The following is a 20165-nucleotide window of genomic DNA, read 5'->3' as shown; positions in this document are numbered from 1 at the left end:
TTGGAGGGGCAACGTTCCCCTTATGCCAGGATGCCACTAGCATCCTATTCTGCTTCAGCAGCATGCTGTACAAAGTTTATGAAGAGAAGGGAAACCTATGAAAAATAAATGTTTGGGGGCATGCTTTGAGAGTGACTGTGCAATAAAATGGACATAAAGTGGCATGATGTTGCTGCAGGAAGTGGGTGGCTTTGCACTACATATCACAGTGCTTCTGTGGATAAGAACTTATTCGTGAATTAAAGTTATGTTTTCGTCCATGAAAGCTGTTCTAGACCTTCCTGAGCGTTATTCAATAGATGCAGACAGGCAAGCCACATCTATCGCAGTGGCTCTGGGATTTTTTCTGGGGGTCTGGTTTCATCTGCATGAAGCACTATAAAAACTTAGAAACTGAGTTTATCTACTGTGGGTGATGACTACAACACTGTCCCACGTGCCTAAAAATCTGTCAGATGTGCACAAAGCTGTGAGAAAGGGTTGACAAAATCCCCTTACAGTGCCAATCTAATATTAGGTGCAGGGCCAAGAGAGTGCCTGAATTCAGGTTAACTGCACCATTCCTCAACCCATTTTCCTAAGAATTGATCCTGCATAGCAGTTCCTTCTCGCAGTGTTACTCTCACATTGAATGCCTGTGCAGATGCTAACTTGTAGAACTGTACCAATGAATGCTTCACCTAAACCTGTAGAATAATTCTGTTTTCCTTTCTGAAAACATTAGCATTATATTCATAATGAAAACATTATTATTGTATTAATAACATAGTGACATATGGAAAATGAAGCAAGCTGAAATACCTGAAATTGCTTACGTTGGGAAAAAGTTTTACATAGCTCAGATGGAACGGTGGGACAACATGGTTTAAAATAATTGTTTAGAAACAGGGAGCTGCAGAATTAACTTGATTTGTTGTTTTTTTCTTCATAGAGGAAATGTTCTCAAGGCATAGGATGGACAGCTAGGGTTGGACTAGTTCTAATAACCCTTCACCTTTCTATCTTTGTGTTAATTACCCGAAGAAGGCTGACAGCACTAATCCTCCTTCTGACACTTACTTTTCCTTTGATCAAGTCACCTAATCATTCCTGTTCACTTTTCCATCTGTAAAATGCAGATAATAATCCTTATTTCACAGACTGCTAGGGTGATTAACGTGTGAACTGTGCTTTGAAGATTGAACTTGTTAAGCTCTATTGTCGTCCAAGCCCCTTCTAGATATTTGCAGTAGGTTGGGGGGTGATTCAGTTGTATACTTATTTTTCTGTAGCTTACTTGCCATTTTTTATTTTTAACCAAAACTCTGTAGGCTTACTTGCATTTCACTGGGTAAACCTGAAAATGAAGGTCTTAGGACAGCTTTACACAAGACTATCACCCAAAATGAATATACACATAATGTATATACACATTAGCAGGTGACAAATGCATATCATGAGTGATATCCAATATTAGTTGCATTTGGGGTAGATTCCTTAAAATTAATGGACTTAAGTAACTTTTAAGCCTATTCACATAATGCCAACGTATCTCTATTTCCTTATGTATGAATACTTTTAAATAATACGGAACACACATTGCTGCAAAATTGTAACCACAACTGTCAATTCTGTATACATTCCAAGTAACAAAAAGTGGCTGGATTAGAACCACACTCTTTAAATTTTAAAGAGCATGCCCTGGTCCCTTAAACACATTGGCTATGAAGGATACATTCTGTGTGAGCTCTGTATAAGGCTGCAATCCCATACACATCTACCTGGGAATAAGCCCCACTGAACTCAGTGAAATTTACATCTCACTAGACGTGTATAAGATTGCACCGAAAGAAATGCAAAATCTGTCCTTTGTGATGGCTGCCTTAACAAGACTACCAGAGCAGAAAAAAAGCATTGCATGCAGTTAATAAGGCCTTAGATAATCCGTTTGCCCATGTGAGTTTGTTTTTGAAAACATGACTTACCATACCACTCATCCACCCATGTAAAAGCCTGTCGGTGGCCAATCAGCAATATATCTCTGACCACCTGAAAATCAGAACAAGGGTTAAAGACATCTCTGACAAAAAACAAACAAACAAACAAACAAACAAACAGGAATTGCATCATACCAGAGGTATGCACTAGATTGGAGGTGGGGAACATTTGGCTCTCTAGATATTGCTGGCCTGCTACCCACTTCACCCCTGAACATTGACATTGATGGCGGAGCTGATGTGAGTTGGAGTCCAACAACATCTGGAGGGCCGCAGGTACCCCCCCCAACATGTTATGCTGCTGCTGAAAGAACTGCACTGGGTTTGATGACCTCCCGAACTAAATTCAAGTTACTGTTTCTGGTGAATACAGTTTGGGACCAGGCTAAGTAAAAGAACCGACCACCCCTTGTACACCCATTGATCACTGTGCTCTGCAGGAGAGGAACACCTGCATATATCATCTTGTTAGATCTGTTCTGTACAATATAGGAATTTGCCTTTCAGCGTGGCAGCGCCTACCTTTTGAAACTCCCTCCCATTACACATCAGATAGTCTCCTCTCCTTTGCCTTACTGATGCCTACTGAAGACCTTCCTTTTTCAACAAGCCTTTTAAAATGAGAATCTGTTATCCCAGTCTTTATCTATCTTGGAATGAAGTTAACAATCAAAACAATTAAAGGGGATTACATATAGGCAATGACCACCTAGTGTGTGTCCAACTGGCGCACAGCCACTGACACACGGGTCCTTTTGGACCTGGAAGAGGGCAGAATGGTGGCCGGGAGCGGAACCCCCATGTAAAATGGTCACCACCCATATATGCAAACATTTCCACATATCAAAACAATATTATGCTAAAAATAATTATTTTACTGTAAAATCACTTCAATATATTTTATGGGAAGTGATGTTATAAATTGATAACTTAATGCATAAAATAGATCTAACACCATCCAAATGGAGCCTCCATGCCAATCTAAACATAATGACACATAAAAAAAATATGGTTTCCCTGTTTCCCAAATATAAGCAGAAAAGTCACTGCTAATTTTGTAATACCACCTTGCCAACAAAGGTCCGTATCGTTAAAGCTATGGTTTTCCCAGTAGTGATGTATGAAAGTGAGAGCTGGACCATAAAGAAGGCTGATCGCCGAAGAATTGATGCTTTTGAATTATGGTGTTGGAGGAGACTCTTGAGAGTCCCATGGACTGCAAGAAGATCAAATCTCTCCATTCTTAAGGAAATCAGCCCTGAGTGCTCACTGGAAGGACAGATCCTGAAGCTGAGGCTCCAAGACTTTGGCCACCTCATGAGAAGAGAAGACTCCCTGGAAAAGACCCTGATGTTGGGAAAGATGGAGGGCACAAGGAGAAGGGGAAGACAGAGGACGAGATGGTTGGACAGTGTTCTCGAAGCTACCAGCATGACTTTGACCAAACTGCGGGAGGCAGTGGAAGACAGGAGTGCCTGGCGTGCTCTGGTACATGGGGTCACGAAGAGTCGGACACGACTAAACGACTAAACAACAATTCTGTAATGCCCATTTGGTGCACATACAAACAGTGCAACAAAAACTGTGCCAGGCAGCAGAAACACCAGTCAGACAGATTTGTGATGACACAAGTAGGAAGAGGTGCAACAAATACCCAGATTTTCAGCAGCTGGGCTAATGATATGCACATGGCTTTCATTTTAAAACCGATTATGTCCATTCCATATATGAAAGGCCAGTGCCCTTCAAAAAATATATCCTATCCCAAGCATTTCCCAGGGGAAAGAAAAGTAGAACAACTTGTACCTTAGGGAAACAGAATTACAGTGTGCACCATAAAGAGATGATTTACTAAACTTTTCTATCTGTAGCAAAATGATCCCACCAAGCAAGTACAAAGGAGAAACAGCACAGAGAGAATACCTATTGGGGAGTTATTTTCCCCTTTTGTCATGCACAGATAGGAGAGACTCTGCAGTTAAACTCCTGATACACTATCTACTTATTTTATTTAAGTTTCACACAAACTGTTTTAAATACTACAACAAATTTACAAAATAAAGGACACTGAAATGTATAACTTCTTCACCTATTTCTATGTTGTATTCTGCAGTTTTGATCCATGCAGAGAGTAGTGAGGACACTGAAAAACATTCAGACTCAGTTCTGAATTCTGGGCCTGAAGGGCAAAAAGATTACAGACTAGCATCAAGGATATAAAGCTTGAGGCAGAAATCAACCCAGTGTGGTTCAGTGGTTAGAATGTGGTGCCTTCCAGACGGTGTCAGATTACATTCCCATCATCACTGACCATTGGTAATGCTGGCTAAGGATTCTGGAAGTTGGAGTCCAATAAAATCTGGAGGCCACCATGTTGGCTAAACCTGGGTTAGAAAGGTTTAATTCAGGGGGAATTCAGGATCAAATTTCTACCCAGCCATAAAGCTCACAGACCTTGGGCCTGTCAGTATTTCTCTACCTAACCCACTTCACAGAGGAGATATTGCTACTTCTACTAAAGTTTGGAAGACAACTCACTACCTTGATTCTAAGCCCAATAACTGACCCTTTTTCTGAGCATGGATGGGATTTGGGATCTTGAATTTGTAAAGGATTGCTAAAGATGTGGCTTGCAGCTAGAACTTTCCCCAATGAGCTGTGCCAGCCTACTTTGGTAGCTCTCGTTGATTATAACCTAAGGGAGATACAACATGCAAAGCTTGCATATCATGTGCAATTTGAAAGTGAAGATCAACTCTGTGCTGCTAGGTTGGGGGTGGGGAGATTATTCCTGACCTTGCATGAAAGTAGAATGGAATTGAGGATATGGCACGATGCCATTTCTTGCTACATGACTCATAAACCTACAACATGCACAACTTTCTGTCTTTTTGAATTCCAGGAACATCCTGAAGTCTGAAATAGTCAGCATCTCCCACCATCGCCCAGTATGCTTGGATCAAATCTCCATGGGAAAGATAAGCTTTTAGCCAAATCAGTTGGCTACATGCAGCACTGTGCTAAAGGTTCTCCTTTTTTCAAACAATACATATTTCTGCTTAAAAATAAAAACTACATACAGGGAATGACCATTGTGTGTGTGTTCAAAGCACACAGGACTGCATGCATGAGCCATTTTTCGACCTGGAAGAGGGAGGAATGGGGCGGACTTATGCATGCTCTGCTAATGCGCATGGTGACCTGGAATGTGCCAATTTCTTTAGCGTTATTTCTGCTTTTATTTATTTATTGTTGTGGGGAAGTGTAAAACTTCTAGTCTAGCCACAACTCACTGCAGAACACCCTCTTCAAAAAGCAGGTCAGAGACTTTATAAGGAATACAGGATAAGTTCAAAGCTGACGGGAGCAAATTCCAAGGTCTTTTAAATGAGGAAGAACTATTCATTACAACTGTCAATTTATTATCTGGACACTTTGAGCATGCCCTAGGATGCCAAGCATCCAAAGAGGAAGTATGCATTCAATGAAAATGAGGAACATTCACTTTCTAATATTACTCTTACAGATTCCACATCCCATTTATAATCTGCAATGGTTCCTTTCCTACTTTGTTCTTCTTTGCCTGTTTTAGACCTTGAACCGAAGATAAACAAAAATGTGCAGAATTTTGAGTACATAAGTTACAAGTAGCCTCGCATGAGCAAGTATATACAAAGTTCAAGGGTTTGTTTCTCTCAGACACAAAAAGAAGAATGTAGGGTAGTTACATTCTTGATGCGTAAGCTTCTTCGACAGGCTGGTTGATAGTTCTTGGGAAGAGCAGACAGGACTGATGCACAGTGGCACCAGAGACAGGGAGAAATGTGGTCCTGGAAGCAAATGTAGGTACAAAGTAGGAATCTGAAACCCGGGCCCTCCAAGGTAGGTTTCTCTGAAACAGCGCCTGTTGCATGTGTTAGGCTGCCTTTGTAAGTTGAACCATTACAATCCAGTAGCCCATCTATCTGCCGCTTGCCTTTCCCTTGTAAGCTGACTGAAACACTATCAGCTGCATCCCTGCTGAGCATGCAGCTGTCAGTGGTGACTATGCGGTGTTGGGGCTGCCACCCCAGATGTTGAATGAGCAGTTCCTAGCTGCATGCCCCGCATCAGAGCATGCTGATGCCACTGGCAACTGGGCTGGACTGGGACTGACTTCCCACTCGCATTGTGCTCACTATGCCCATCTCAGCTGTGGAACTGCAGAGCATACAGCGTCTGGCTTGGCAGGGACTTTCTGCCTGTCTGCACTCCCGGCACATGCAGTCTGAATATTATTACATAGGAATCCAGATGCTAGGAACTAGAGCTCCCGATCGCAGTGGATAAAAAGAAGCCTGAGAATTATTTATATTCATGCTTCACAATATTAACATGGGGGGGGGGGAATAGCAACTGCATTTGTATCCTGCTTTCCCCGAGGAACTCAGGGTGGGTGTCAGGGGTTTAGGTGCAGAGGCACGGGCAAGGGAGGAAACAGAGAGCGAAGGGGAGGAGACAGAGGAAAGGATGAGTGATGACGACGACCCGAGATCTCCCAGTCTTTCCAGTGAATCAGAGGATTCACAGAAAGGAGCACCAGTGGCCAGGGCAAGGGGGGAGTCTAGGGAGGCACCCCAGGAAGATAGAGCCAGAGGAGACTCAGGGGGGAGCAGCTGGAAATCGGGACCAGCGTCACCGCCAGGAAGCAGGGAAGAGGAAAGGAGCCAGGGGGGAAGCGCTGGCAGCTCACCACAGGAGGGAGGGCAGGAGTCAGGAGTGGCCACACCTCCATCGGGGAGCGAAGAAACGGTTAAGAGGAAAGTGGAAGGTTGGGCGCGCGCGCCAAGTTCAAATGCAGAGGAAGGCGGCGCAGTGAGCAGCCCCGAAAGGGAACCAGGTCCTAAAGCCCGGCGCAAGGAGGCAGAAGGGTCCGGGTCAGCGTCAGAAGAATCCCGGAAGGAAGAAGCCCCGGGGGGTAGAGGGACCCAGAGGAGGACAGTCAGGAGGAAAAGGTGGAGCAAGGCTAGGATATTAAGTTGGTGCGCACGGGGCGGAGACTCAGACGGAGCCTCGCCGATCTAGCTAGTAGACGTAGAGTTGCAGACAGCAGCGTGAGAATGGAAACTGTAATTCAATAAAGACTTTTACTTAATGACCGCTGGCTAGCGTGATCCTCTGTGAGCTAGGATCTTGAAGCAGCTCTGACAGTAGGCTCCGTCCCTACATTGTGGGCATCTGCAGCCTCGAGGAGGGGAGAGAAACAGGCGCCCACTAGCGAGCTCACGAACGGCAGGAGACATGACGGCTGAGCAGCAGATAGAGGACCTCAGAAAAGCAGTGGCACAACTGAACGCCGAGGTTCTCGCATCCAGGAAGAGAGAGGACGAGGCAGCTGCCGCCTGCAGGGATCTCCAGGTCAGGTTAGACGTACTGGCAAAGCAAACACCCCGGCAGGAGGGAATTGGGTTGGCGAGACGGACAGGCGGGCTGCTCTCTCACTTCGATGGGAACCTGCAACAGTATCCCAACTTTAGAGCCGACGTACTGTGCGCACTGCAACTGTTGCATAAAGACTTTAGAGATGAACAGGAGAGAGTGGGGTTCATCATGTCCCATCTGCATGGGGAGGCGAAAGCATGGTTGCGCAATTTATGGAGAGATAACGATCCGGCGCTCCAGAATGCGGATGCCTTTATTAAAGCGATGGATGGGTGTTTCTTATCAAGTATTGACATTGATCTTGCACGGAAGGAGGTGCATGGGCTGAGACAAGGGAGGGCCAGCGTCAGACAGTATCATGCCCGCTTTTTCGCCTTGGTCAGCGCCCTGGAATGGGACAGAGATTCGGCTCCTGTAAGAGACCTCTTTTGGGAGGGACTGCACAACTCGATTAAAGATGAGATAGCGAGGGGGGAGAGGCCCCGAACCACCCAGGAGGTCGTTCAGAGGGCACTGGCTGTGGGGGTGAGGCTGGAAGGACGTCCGTGGAGCAAGGACGAAGGACGTGGAGGGCGCGAACCAGCCGGGGGCCCCTCCTTCTTTCCCAGAGAAGCAGCGCGGGCGCAATCCACGCTTCCGCCAGGAGGAGGAGCCGAACCTATGGAGGTTGGAGGTGCAAGGGCTCAGTCAGCAACCAGAGCCCTGGCACCGGCAGCAGTGAAGGCGAAGCCTCCTAGAGGGACCAGGAAGTGTTACGTCTGTGAGCAGCCAGGGCATATGGCGAAAGAGTGTCCCCAGAGGCCCCACAAGCTTACTGCAGCCTCAGCAATGGTGACTGCAGCAACGCAGCAGGGAGGACCACAGCAGGGAAACGACGATGTCTGGCTGGAGGAAGAGGCACTGGGGCCCAGCCAGACGTGTTAGTGACGCAGTCCCCAGAAATTTTACAGCCAGTGAACCCCCTCCCGCCCAAACCAGTAGTGAGGCTCACAGCATCTCTCCAGCTGCCCAATGGAATCACCATGGACGTGCCAATCACCATCGACTCCGGCAGCAACGCGGACTTTGTAGGGCAGGAATTTGTCGACAGGCACGCTGTGCAGTTGCTGCCGGCCACACTGCCCCTGCAGGTTGTCACGGTGGATGGCAGGGAGCTGCTCGGGGGGCAAGTGGTGAAGCAGACGCCACCAATGGTGATGCGACTTGGGAATCACAGGGAAGTCATCAGCTTCAACGTCACTCAACTGTCTGACACGCCCATTGTATTGGGCATGAGTTGGCTGGACAAGCACAGCCCAACGATGGCTTGGTTCCAGAGGCAGCTGGTCTTCGGCTCTTCCTTTTGTGCTGAACACTGCATCGTACCCAGGCAGGAAGGAGAGGAAGAGGAGTCACAGCTGCTGCTAGGCACGCTGCAAGCGATTCCCCACAAGTACGCAGAATTTCTGGAAGTTTTCTGCGAGAAGGAGGCGGACAGGCTACCCCCTCACAGACCATATGACTGCAAAATTGACCTGCTGCCGGGGGCGGCGCTGCCTAAAGGGAAGCTGTATTCCATGTCTGAGGACGAACTGCAGGAACTCAAAGACTTCATCGATCATAATTTGGAGCGCGGTTTCATCCGGGAGTCTAAGGCAGCGGGGGGCAGTCCTGTATTCTTTGTTAAGAAGCGAGACACGCCCCAAAAAAGACTCGTAGTGGATTACAGGATTTTGAACAGTGTGACCAAGCCGTCGGACTTCCCCATGCCCCGCATCGACGACCTCCTGGCGAAGGTACGGAAGGGAAAGGTGTTCACCAAGTTGGACCTGCGGGGGGCGTACAACCTCATTCGCATGCGGGAAGGTGATGAGTGGAAGACAGCCATGTTCACGCCACTGGGTACCTACGAATACAGAGTTATGCCTTTTGGACTGCAAAATGGCGCTCACGTTTTTCAAGCATTTATGCATCACGTGTTGGCGGGACTTCTCTACAAGACGTGCGTCTGTTTCTTGGATGACATCCTGATCTTTTCGGAGTCGCAGCAAGAACATGACAAGCACGTCAAGGAAGTGCTGGGCAGGCTAAAGCAACACAGGCTCTACGCCAAGCTGGAGAAGTGCCAATTTGACGTGCCGGAGGTGGATTTTCTGGGCTACAAGCTGTCTGACAAGGGGCTCGCCATGGACAGCGCCAAGGTTCGAGCAGTGTTGGATTGGAAGAGCCCACGCAACCGGAAGGAGGTCCAACGGTTTGTCGGCTTTGCGAACTTCTATCGCAAGTTTATCAAGGGCTTCGCGATGCAGACGGCGGCCATCACTGACACCCTTAGCTCCAAGAAGAAGAAGTTCATCTGGACTGAGCAGGCGGAGCAGTCCTTTCAGGCCCTCAAGCGTCTCTTCGCGTCGGAAGAGCAGTTGCTTCATGTCAACCCCAGCAGGCCGATGAGGGTGGAGACAGACGCTTCGGACAGAGCAGTGGGGGCGGTCCTGCTGCAGAAGGACCCGCAGGGCGTGTGGCGGCCGGGAGCGTTTTACTCCAGGAAGCTCAGCAAGTCCGAGCAGAACTACACCATATGGGACAGGGAGTTGCTGGCCATTCATGCAGCGTTCAAGGCGTGGAGGCACTTTCTGATCGGCGCCAAGCACACGGTGCAGGTTTGCACGGACCACAAGAATCTAGAGCACTGGCGCACGGCACAGTTCCTGAACCAGAGGCAGATACGTTGGGCTGAGTTCTTTGCGGACTTCGACTTCCGAATAGAGTATGTCCCGGGGGACACCAACATCATGGCAGACGCTCTCTCCCGCAAGCCACAGTATCTGGAGGACGCAACACCAGCGGCCGCCATGCACATCTTTGCACCGACAGTGTGGGCGTGCGCCGCGGCGACCGTGGACCTAGAGGCGGTGCGGCGAGCGTTGCAGGGGGACTCCTTCGCACAAACGAAGATGGCAGAGGTGCGAGGGGGCAAGGCAGCGGCCGACGGTTTCCAGCTACGAGATGGATTGCTCATCCGTAAAGGGGCCATCTACGTGCCGGGTGACGAACTTCGAGCCAAGGTGCTACAGCAGCTGCACGACGCACCCACGGCCGGGCACTTTGGCAAGGAGAAGACGGTGGAATTAGTAGCCAGGGATTTCTGGTGGCCTGGAATGAGAGGGGAGGTCGCAGACTACGTGGCGAGGTGTGACACCTGCCAGAGGGCAAAGCCGGTGCACAAACCGCCGGCTGGACTGTTGGAGCCGCTGCAAACTCCGGTCGAACCTTGGGAAAGGGTGGCTCTGGACTTTGTCACGGATCTGCCCAGCTCAAGGGGCAAGACGGCAGTGTTGGTGGTTGTGGACCTGTTCTCCAAGATGGCGCATTTCATTCCGTGTGCTAAGGTGGCCACGGCAGAGCAAACCGCCAAACTGTTCATAGACCACGTGTTCAAGGTTCACGGTCTGCCACGGTCTATTCTGTCCGACCGCGGGCGGCAGTTCATCTCGAACTTCTGGCAGAAGCTGATGGGCTTCCTAAACGTCAAGATCAATCTGGCGTCGGCGAGACACCCGCAGACCAACGGGCAAGCGGAGCGAGCCAATGCCATCATGCAGCAGTACCTGAGATGTTATGCAAACCAACAGCCTGCGACGTGGGTGGATTACCTGCCGCTTGCAGAGTTTGCCTACAACAACACGAAGCACGTATCCACGGGCGTCACGCCGTTCTTCGCCAACAACGGGCGGCACCCTAGAACCTTCCCGGGACTGGAATGCAGGGGAGAAGGGGAGCCGCAGTCAGCAGATGCGTTCGCGTCGGAGCTGCAGGAAGTCCACGATCAGCTGCGGCGCCACCTGGAGCTGGCTAAACACGCATACAAGGTACAAGCGGACAAACACAGAAGGGTTGGCGAAGAGCTCCACGTGGGAGACTGGGTCTGGTTAGCAGCCCACGCAGTGCCGGCCAGGTCGTTGGCCAAGAAGAAACTAGGGCATAAACAACTGGGGCCATACCAAGTCGAAGAGCAGGTCAACCCGGTGGCTTTCAGGCTGGCGCTTCCGGAGGGTTCCAGAATGCATCCAGTGTTCCACAGATCGGTGCTCACTCCCTACAAGGCACCGCACAGGTTCCAGGAACCCGGAACGGCGCCGAGTCCGCTCAGAGAAGGAACGGGGCACGCGGGAGTGGCACAGGAGGAGCGCATCAACGAAGTCACGGAGATTTTGGACTCCAGATGGGGGGAAGAGGGAGTAGAATACTTTCTCGCCAGGGAGGGCACCCCGGCCAGTGCGAACAGCTGGGTGCCGGGCTACGCTTTAGACGAACCTCTGCTCAAAGACGAGTTTCATGCCCTCTTCCCACATAGACCTATGCCAGCAGACTTTTTCGACGACTGGCTTTTCACGCCCACGCTTTCGGACAGCACGTTCAGGGGGTTCGACTCGGACGAGGAACCAACACGAGACGTCCGTTCCCCGGAGGGGTCACCCTCGGGATCTGTCTCAGAACCCTCGTATTGGTGGGACGATAGGCCGGAGGAGCAGTTCCGCAGGAAGTGGCTGGACTGTTCCGGCCGAGCAACGCCGCCTGGAGGAAGTGCGGGAGAGACGGACATGGACATTTTCGGGGACGACCCTGGTTTCGAGCACGGCGGCACAGAGATGGAAGAGGAGGTGACTGTCGTCAACGAGAGCAGAGAGGAAGACCCGGAAGAGTTCCGATGGAGGCCTGCCACGGGAAGCGACCGATATCCGACGTTCGTCCCTTTGCAACAGCAGCCCCCAGCTCCAGCACCGGAAGGAGGGGAGGGGGGAATGGGGGGCTTCGAGGGGGGGATGGATGTCAGGGGTTTAGGTGCAGAGGCACGGGCAAGGGAGGAAACAGAGAGCGAAGGGGAGGAGACAGAGGAAAGGATGAGTGATGACGACGACCCGAGATCTCCCAGTCTTTCCAGTGAATCAGAGGATTCACAGAAAGGAGCACCAGTGGCCAGGGCAAGGGGGGAGTCTAGGGAGGCACCCCAGGAAGATAGAGCCAGAGGAGACTCAGGGGGGAGCAGCTGGAAATCGGGACCAGCGTCACCGCCAGGAAGCAGGGAAGAGGAAAGGAGCCAGGGGGGAAGCGCTGGCAGCTCACCACAGGAGGGAGGGCAGGAGTCAGGAGTGGCCACACCTCCATCGGGGAGCGAAGAAACGGTTAAGAGGAAAGTGGAAGGTTGGGCGCGCGCGCCAAGTTCAAATGCAGAGGAAGGCGGCGCAGTGAGCAGCCCCGAAAGGGAACCAGGTCCTAAAGCCCGGCGCAAGGAGGCAGAAGGGTCCGGGTCAGCGTCAGAAGAATCCCGGAAGGAAGAAGCCCCGGGGGGTAGAGGGACCCAGAGGAGGACAGTCAGGAGGAAAAGGTGGAGCAAGGCTAGGATATTAAGTTGGTGCGCACGGGGCGGAGACTCAGACGGAGCCTCGCCGATCTAGCTAGTAGACGTAGAGTTGCAGACAGCAGCGTGAGAATGGAAACTGTAATTCAATAAAGACTTTTACTTAATGACCGCTGGCTAGCGTGATCCTCTGTGAGCTAGGATCTTGAAGCAGCTCTGACAGTGGGGTTATCCTAGTTCATGTTCACGACAGCATGCAAAGAGATAATGGCTTGCCCAAGGCCATTTAGTAAATTTAACGGCTGAATAGGAATTTGCACTTGGATCTCCCTGATCCCGGCCTAACGTTCTGCTCATTTCACCTTGCTGGCTGTATCCATCACAATGCTGTATGATCACAGCATCATGGTGACGACAACTGATTGTCCAACAAACCACAGGTTAACCACAAGCTGTCATAGAGATGATGGCTTGTTTCTCCAAAGCTCTGCATGTTTACAAGTCCCCCTTGTCTCATGCTTTCATAGCCTGGTGAACGTGTAGACTATGCTGGCCAAACAAACCATGGTTAAGGGAGGATGCTGGGTGGGTTCACATATCAAGCCAATGTTAAAACAAACCAAGGTTAATAGGCCAACAAAAAACCATGGCTTCAGATTATAGTTTATTGATAGTAGCAAACACACACAAAACACACCCATAGTTAACACTGACTTCTGGTTGTTGCTTTTTTCTCCTTATTTCCTTTTGACTCCTGGCATTCTTTTTTCTGGACATCATACACAGGTAGATTTATAAATGGATTCTCATGCATAGACGTCATATTATGTGTAGTCATGTAGATCAAGATATAGCCACACATGTCTCACTGAGATAAATGGGATTGTAATACAATTAAGAAGAGTGCAGATTTGCATGGGAATTGTCCTCATTGCAACAGAAGCGTTCTATCTTTCTTTAGAATAAACTGACAAATTATTTCATGCCTTGTAATTGTTTGCACTGCTTTTTTTAAAAAAAGAGTTCTCCTTTGAAGGTGTTTGAGGATCTTGTAGCAACTAAATTGGTTTCAACTGATGACATGCAAACTATTTCAAAATCTGCGATGCTTTACACATTAAATCCCTGGCTAAATATATGGACAGAGTTCGTAATTGGAAACACTGAAACCAGATCTGTACATCAACTTCCTAGCTTATACACACTGCTGTTTCTGTTCATATTCACGTACAGAACAGGATGGCAAGAGAGACTGGGACACTGTCTTTCACTCACCTTGTGAACGAACTGCTCCACTCGAGTCTGAAGTCCCCATACTTCAAATTTCACAGTCACCAGTTTGTAGGAACACATGATGGGCTCTTGAGTGTCTCTCCAGCCTTCTTTTAATAGGCCTCTCCCAGTCTTCTCTGATTTGAAGTGTTTAGGGTCCTGCAAAATGGAAAGGAAAGAACTCTAGGAGGTAATGAATCCATGCTGGAAAAGTATCTGTGCTGGGATATTATACAAGATTATTGATAAATGGGATAGAAGAGTAACACACTTCAAAAGGGCTTTGTCCTGCTAGTCACAAGTAACCAGTTTCAGCTGCAGTAATGTAAGCCAAGCCGATGCACCAGGAAATAAGTTGCACTAGTTTCCTGTGACCTGAGATATACAAGAAGTGCCCAGTGCCACCTCTGGTCACACTCTGACCTCCTCTTATCATGTCCCAATATGCAACTCAGCTGCTAACTGGTGCAAGACCACTTAAGGTTTCTACATTTCTTTCCACAGAAGTGAATTAAGTTCTTGAAGCTCTTTGCTGAATATGTGCCCTTAAGTACAGTGGTCCCTTGGTTCTCAAACTTAATTTTAATTCCGGGAGTCCGTTCGACTCCTGAAACCATTCGAAAGCCAAGGCGCGGCTTCCAATTGGCTGCAGAAGCTTCTTGCACTCAAGCGGAAGCAGATGTTCGGCTTCCAAAAAATATTCGCAAACCGGAACACTTATTTCCAGGTTTGTGCTGTTTGGGAGCCAATTTGTTCGACAACAAAGCTGTTCGAGAACCAAGGTACCACTGTACAGTAGGAACCCCATCCACATTCACAACAGGTTGGGCTCAATAAACAACAGATTGGATTTAATTTTGCTTTGAGTAAGTTTTGGCTTTGCTCCCAATTCATAATTGGGCTGTGTACAGTGGTACCTCGAGTTAAGTACTTAATTCATTCTAGAGGTGCATTCTTAATCTCAAACTGTTCTTAACCTGAAGCACCTCATTAGCTAATGGGGTCTCCTGCTGCCACCGCGCTGCCAGAGCACGATTTCTGTTCTCATCCTGAAGCAAAGTTCTTAACCCAAGGCACTATTTATGGGTTAGTGAAGTCTGTAACCTGAAGCGTATGTAACCCGAGGTACCACTGTATAGACACCCAACAAGTCCCATCAGCAGAAGCCCTGCACAATGACTTCCACTTACCCAGCAGGGCTTCTCCCAGTCTCCTCCCTGCAAAATTGGCTCTAGGGGAAGTGAGAAGATCCCCCAGAACAGCACATGGGGGGAGAAGAAGGGGGACTTGTTCTACCTGGTAAGGTGAAATATTTGCACTGACGGAACAATCAGAAAAGCACAGTGTTTTATTCTGGAGGTCTGTGGGAATGACTTCCAACTTTAATCCTATGTTGGGATTAAATCTAGCATTCAGGAGCTGGGACATTACAAATAATAGACAGGATAAAGTGGGAGACCCATTTATGGAGAAAAGAATTATTAAGACCTTTCCTGATTGCAGCACTTCTCCTAGTTCCATACTCTTCTGTAACCTGGTGCACATGGCAACACCTTAATCGTTTAAATGTATTTAATAAAGGGCTTGTCCTTGTAGCGGCTTGATCTCACTGAAAACCTGGTTCCCCCCCCCAGTTTGAATTTGATCTCAGCAGTCCACATCTGTGTGCCTTTGAAGTCGAATCCTTTTTCATTCTACTAGGAATGTCACACTTATTAGCCAATTCCTCTCCCCTGCTACTCCCTTCATTTCACAGAACCATAGAATGCAGGAATCTCAAGTAAAGCACCCATCTTACATGGCCATGCAACCTCTGCTTAAAAACCTCCAATGAAGGAGAGTCCACCACCTTCCAAAGGAGTCCATTAGACTGTGCATCTGTGCAGGTAATGTAGTACTTATGTGTGAAGCTAATCATCATCATCATCATCATGTCCCACCCAGGATGTGTGATTTATTGACTATGTATTGCTGTTATGCCTCAGATTTCAGTTTATGCAGAAAGCAGAGAGTTTAACAGTAAAAAAACAAACAAACCAGAGCTGCTCCATTGCCAGAAGTACAGCCAACTGCCACAAAAGAAACAAGAAAGAAAATAGAAGTAAGGGGCACGGAAAGAGGAAGTTGGCAAGCAGAAAACAGATCCACCCAGAGAGGGGGAAAATGATGTTAAATGTCCGTTTCCCACACTGCTGTGGTTTCAATGCAACCCCAGAAATGAGATCGAGGTTATGTTATTCTTCATATATTGAACATATACCAAAATCTACATGTTTAGTGTTTAGTTCCCATCACATAATAGTTTTTAGCTTTGTGTAGGACCAGATTATTATTAATAATTGTTATTAAACTGGATGTGTTGGCATGATTTTAAGAGGACGCTTTAGCCATGCTGCTCTATGTTATTTTGCAATGTGATGGTTTTATGGTTTTTATTCATCATATAAATGTTTTTATTGCTTTTTATTTTTTTAAAACTAGCTTGTAAGGAGTTATACTAAATATAAATACCATATTGGCCTGAATATAAGCCTCACTTTCCCCCCCAAATTCTGACCGTGAAAAGTTATAGTGCGGCTTAAATTCGCGACCTTACAAAAATTGGCTTTTACAGTGGTACCTCGGGTTAAGCACTTAATTCGTTCCGGAGGTCCGTTCTTAACCTGAAACTGTTCTTAACCTGAAGCACCACTTTAGCTAATGGGGCCTCCTGCTGCTGCTGTGCCACCAGAGCACGATTTCTGTTCTCATCCTGAAGCAAAGTTCTTAACCTGAAGCACAATATCTGGGTTAGCGGAGGCTGTAACCTGAAGCGTATGTAACCCGAGGTACCACTGTATAATATCGCTGCTGAAACAGACATATGGTAAAACAGAACGGGTGTGAGTGCCTGCAGAATTTTAAGGGAGTGGTTTATATTTGGGTACGGCTTATATTTGGGCCAATGCTGTAACAACTACTACTGCTATTAATAGCAAGCTTCATATACTTTTTAAAGTCATGGCCATTACTGATAATCATTTTAAAATTAATTTGTTCACCTGAGTGACCAACAAATTCCAGTTAGTGCTCAAACCTGTTAAGTTTGGCAAGACTCAGAGACTGTGACGTTAGCACCACAGGGCTGTGAAGAACTATATTCATTTTCTAGATGGCAATAAAAACAAGAGCTCTTCACACAATTCCCCCATTCCCAGCAAAAACCAACTAGAGCTTAATCTAATGAATAGAAATGTTATTAAGACCAACTTGGTTGTTAAATTGAAATGAGCTTGTATGGATTCTGAATTGAAGGGATATATAATCATACAGTGAAGGAGAATTAGTTTAGGAGGAAAATTTTAGCTTTATTTCCTATAATATTGTGACTCCGGTTTAGAAAATAGCATATATTTAAATTCATCTCTATTTACAACCTGAAATATAGGTTAAGTGTAAGCACAAGTTGTCTAAAGTATGTAATGTCTATTTTAAATATGGATAATATGCACTGGGTTCAGAGCAAAGTTAGAAATATGGTTTTAATGGGCGTCAGCCTTTCATAAAGCAACCTCCTAAAATATAGACTACCAGGACTATTATAGGGAATTGCAGATCTTTGCTTTTGATGTTGCAGGTACTTCTGCAATGATGGTACCAGATAGATATTTACACTTTTATATTTTCCAAATAAGTGCTCATTGCATTCACAATTATGCCAATCCAAAACATTTTCTTCGGTGTTTTCAGGACATATCTTTTTGAAAATATGATTGAAAATTGGCACAATCTCTCCTGCCCCTTAAAAAAGAAGAAGACAATAATTACATTTGGCTTCCTATTTTTCTTTGGACCCAACAGAAAATCAAGCATGGGCAGCAGTACTTCTGCCTTGTTAACCCTCAATACCGAACGTGCTATTTTTAAAGCATTCTGCACTTGGCGTTACAATGTACTGAAAACATGGAGCAATTTATGCCATTTGCTAGCAAAATTATTCTGTCAAAATGAGGTTGCCTCATAAATTAGAGCTGACAGAAGCACTGAGGGGAGGAGAGGGATATTCTAAAGCAAGCTGATAAAAGAGGTCTTTTTATGGTGCAAGTGGAACCATTATTTCCTGAACCAGACAGATGCTGGCTGCATCCCTGTGACAGTTAAGCATGAGTGAGCTCCATTGCTCTGAACAGGCATCTGTGCTGGGGCGGAAAGAGCACAAAACTTTCTTTAATTAAAAAAAAGATTCTCTTATTAAAAAGCGAATTTACATTTGCTCTGAAGACTAAAGCAAATAAAACAGCAGGCATCTAAAAAGAACCTGCCTCTGTGAGTTCCAGCAGACTTCTTCTAATTAGCAGCAATGAGACAATATCTTTTGTCATGCATGTGCCAAGCACGCTTAGCTGATATCTTATAATCTAGATTAAATGAGATACACACTGATTTTGACACATCCTAAAAAGGTATTTCTTTTTTACAGCCTGATTTATGGCTTATTCAAGAATGAAATATTGGACCATCAGTCTCTTAAGACTTTCCTGGGGGGTGGGGGAAGAATGCCCTTTCTTCTCTCTCTCTCTCTTTGTGTGTGTTTATCTATATCTATCTATCTATCTATCTATCTATCTATCTATCTATCTATCTACTATTGTTATTTCATGAACATTGGTATTTTATATATTACTATTTCAAAGGTGAAGCTGAGGCTCCAATACTTTGGCCACCTCATGAGAAGAGAAGACTCCCTGGAAAAGACCCTGATGTTGGGAAAGATGGAGGGCACAAGAAGAAGGGGAAGACAGAGGACGAGATGGTTGGACAGTGTTCTCGAAGCTACAAACATGAGTCTGACCAAACTGCAGCAGGCAGTGGAAGACAGGAGTGCCTGGCGTGCTCTGGTCCATGGGGTCACGAAGAGTCGGACACGACTAAACGACTAAACAACAACAACAACAATAATTTCAAAGGTTCATAGTCCAGAAAGTAAGTGAAGGAGGTCTCCCCCCCCCCTGGACCTGTGCCTGCAAATTATGTGTGCCCTTGAACTTAAGGGGCAGATGTTTTGTGGACTGTCCATTTGTAGAGAATATAGAAATAAAATTCACTAAGTTTTCCTTCATAGTAATAGGCTAAGTTAATATTAGTGCTGTGGTGCTTAGCTCTACAGCAGAGATGAATGCCTACTCCTCTCTGGTCTCTTTGATTTTGGTGCTGAGGTCCCACAATGCAAAAATACTCAAGGAGGGTACATAGTAGGGTAAGGTAGGGATGTGGCCTGGGGAGAGGTTATGTGGCTGAGGAGCATGTGCTACAGAGGAGGAGTTCTGAGGGCCAAATAGAGAGGCTTGGAGTACTGATCTGACCCCTCTGCTTTAAGTGCTAAGATAAGAGATAAGGGGTGTTAGTGCTAAGCACCCAAAGTACTATTGGAGAAAAGCAAATACATTTACTTACTTTGAGCTTCTAGTTATTAATATTTTTATTTATTAAATTTGTATAGTTAATGCATGTTTAAATCACATGAGGGCACTGTTTTGTCTAAGTTAACTCTACCCTTAAAAGCTGAGCCATTTTGTTTCTTCTCTCCCAACATGTTGAGACAAGATGTTTGCTATTCTCTTTCATCCTGCCAACAGAAAGCTTGCATGAATAAAGCCTTTGAACTCCAAAATGATATTTTTGATTTAACTCACCAAAGCTGCAAGCTCTCCTAACAATAACTATGATCCAAGATAAGCCTCTGGCTGATCTTTAAAAGGCAGCAGGTACAGGGTTGTTTCTGACTTTAGTGCTGCAACAGTTCTTTGGCAGTAAATGGGAGCATTTTATCCACCCTCAAGATTTCTTGTTTGCAACTCTAGCTTGAGTTCAAGGAAGGATGGAAAAGCAATATTCTTCATTTGCAGTCATAGCTTGAGTCACCTGATGTCATGATGTCAGGTGGATGGTCCCACACAGGTCAAAATGGTCCTTCAAGGATAGGTCAGCTCTGTATCCAGCCCTCTAGTTGGTTCCAATTCAATATCTGTGCTTTACAGGGCCAACACAATATATTTTGCCACTGTAGGTGATCCGCCCCCCCCCCCCAATGCCCTGTGGATGCACTGTTGCACTCCTTACTCTTAGGCCCAGTGATTTCCAAAGAGACACAGTTGCATGGTGTCTTCTTTCAGACCAAA

General features: G+C 46.8%; 1 protein-coding gene across 3 annotated transcripts in view; it reads right to left on the bottom strand.

The window, feature by feature from the left end:
- Positions 1-20165, bottom strand: part of PITPNC1 (phosphatidylinositol transfer protein cytoplasmic 1) — a 135142-nt gene that overhangs the window by 8217 nt on the left and 106760 nt on the right. For all 3 annotated transcript variants that reach the window (XM_081181531.1, XM_081181532.1, XM_081181530.1), the window contains 2 exons: positions 14011-14166; positions 1965-2028 (listed from right to left, as the gene is read on the bottom strand). In XM_081181531.1, coding sequence (XP_081037657.1) covers positions 1965-2028; positions 14011-14166 — 220 coding nt within the window. The remainder of the gene's footprint in view (positions 1-1964; positions 2029-14010; positions 14167-20165) is intronic.

This window comes from Podarcis bocagei, assembly GCF_964188305.1.
Source record: "Podarcis bocagei genome assembly, chromosome: 2".
Classification (NCBI taxonomy): Eukaryota; Metazoa; Chordata; class Lepidosauria; order Squamata; family Lacertidae; genus Podarcis; species Podarcis bocagei.
This window is presented reverse-complemented; position numbering and strand designations above follow the sequence as displayed.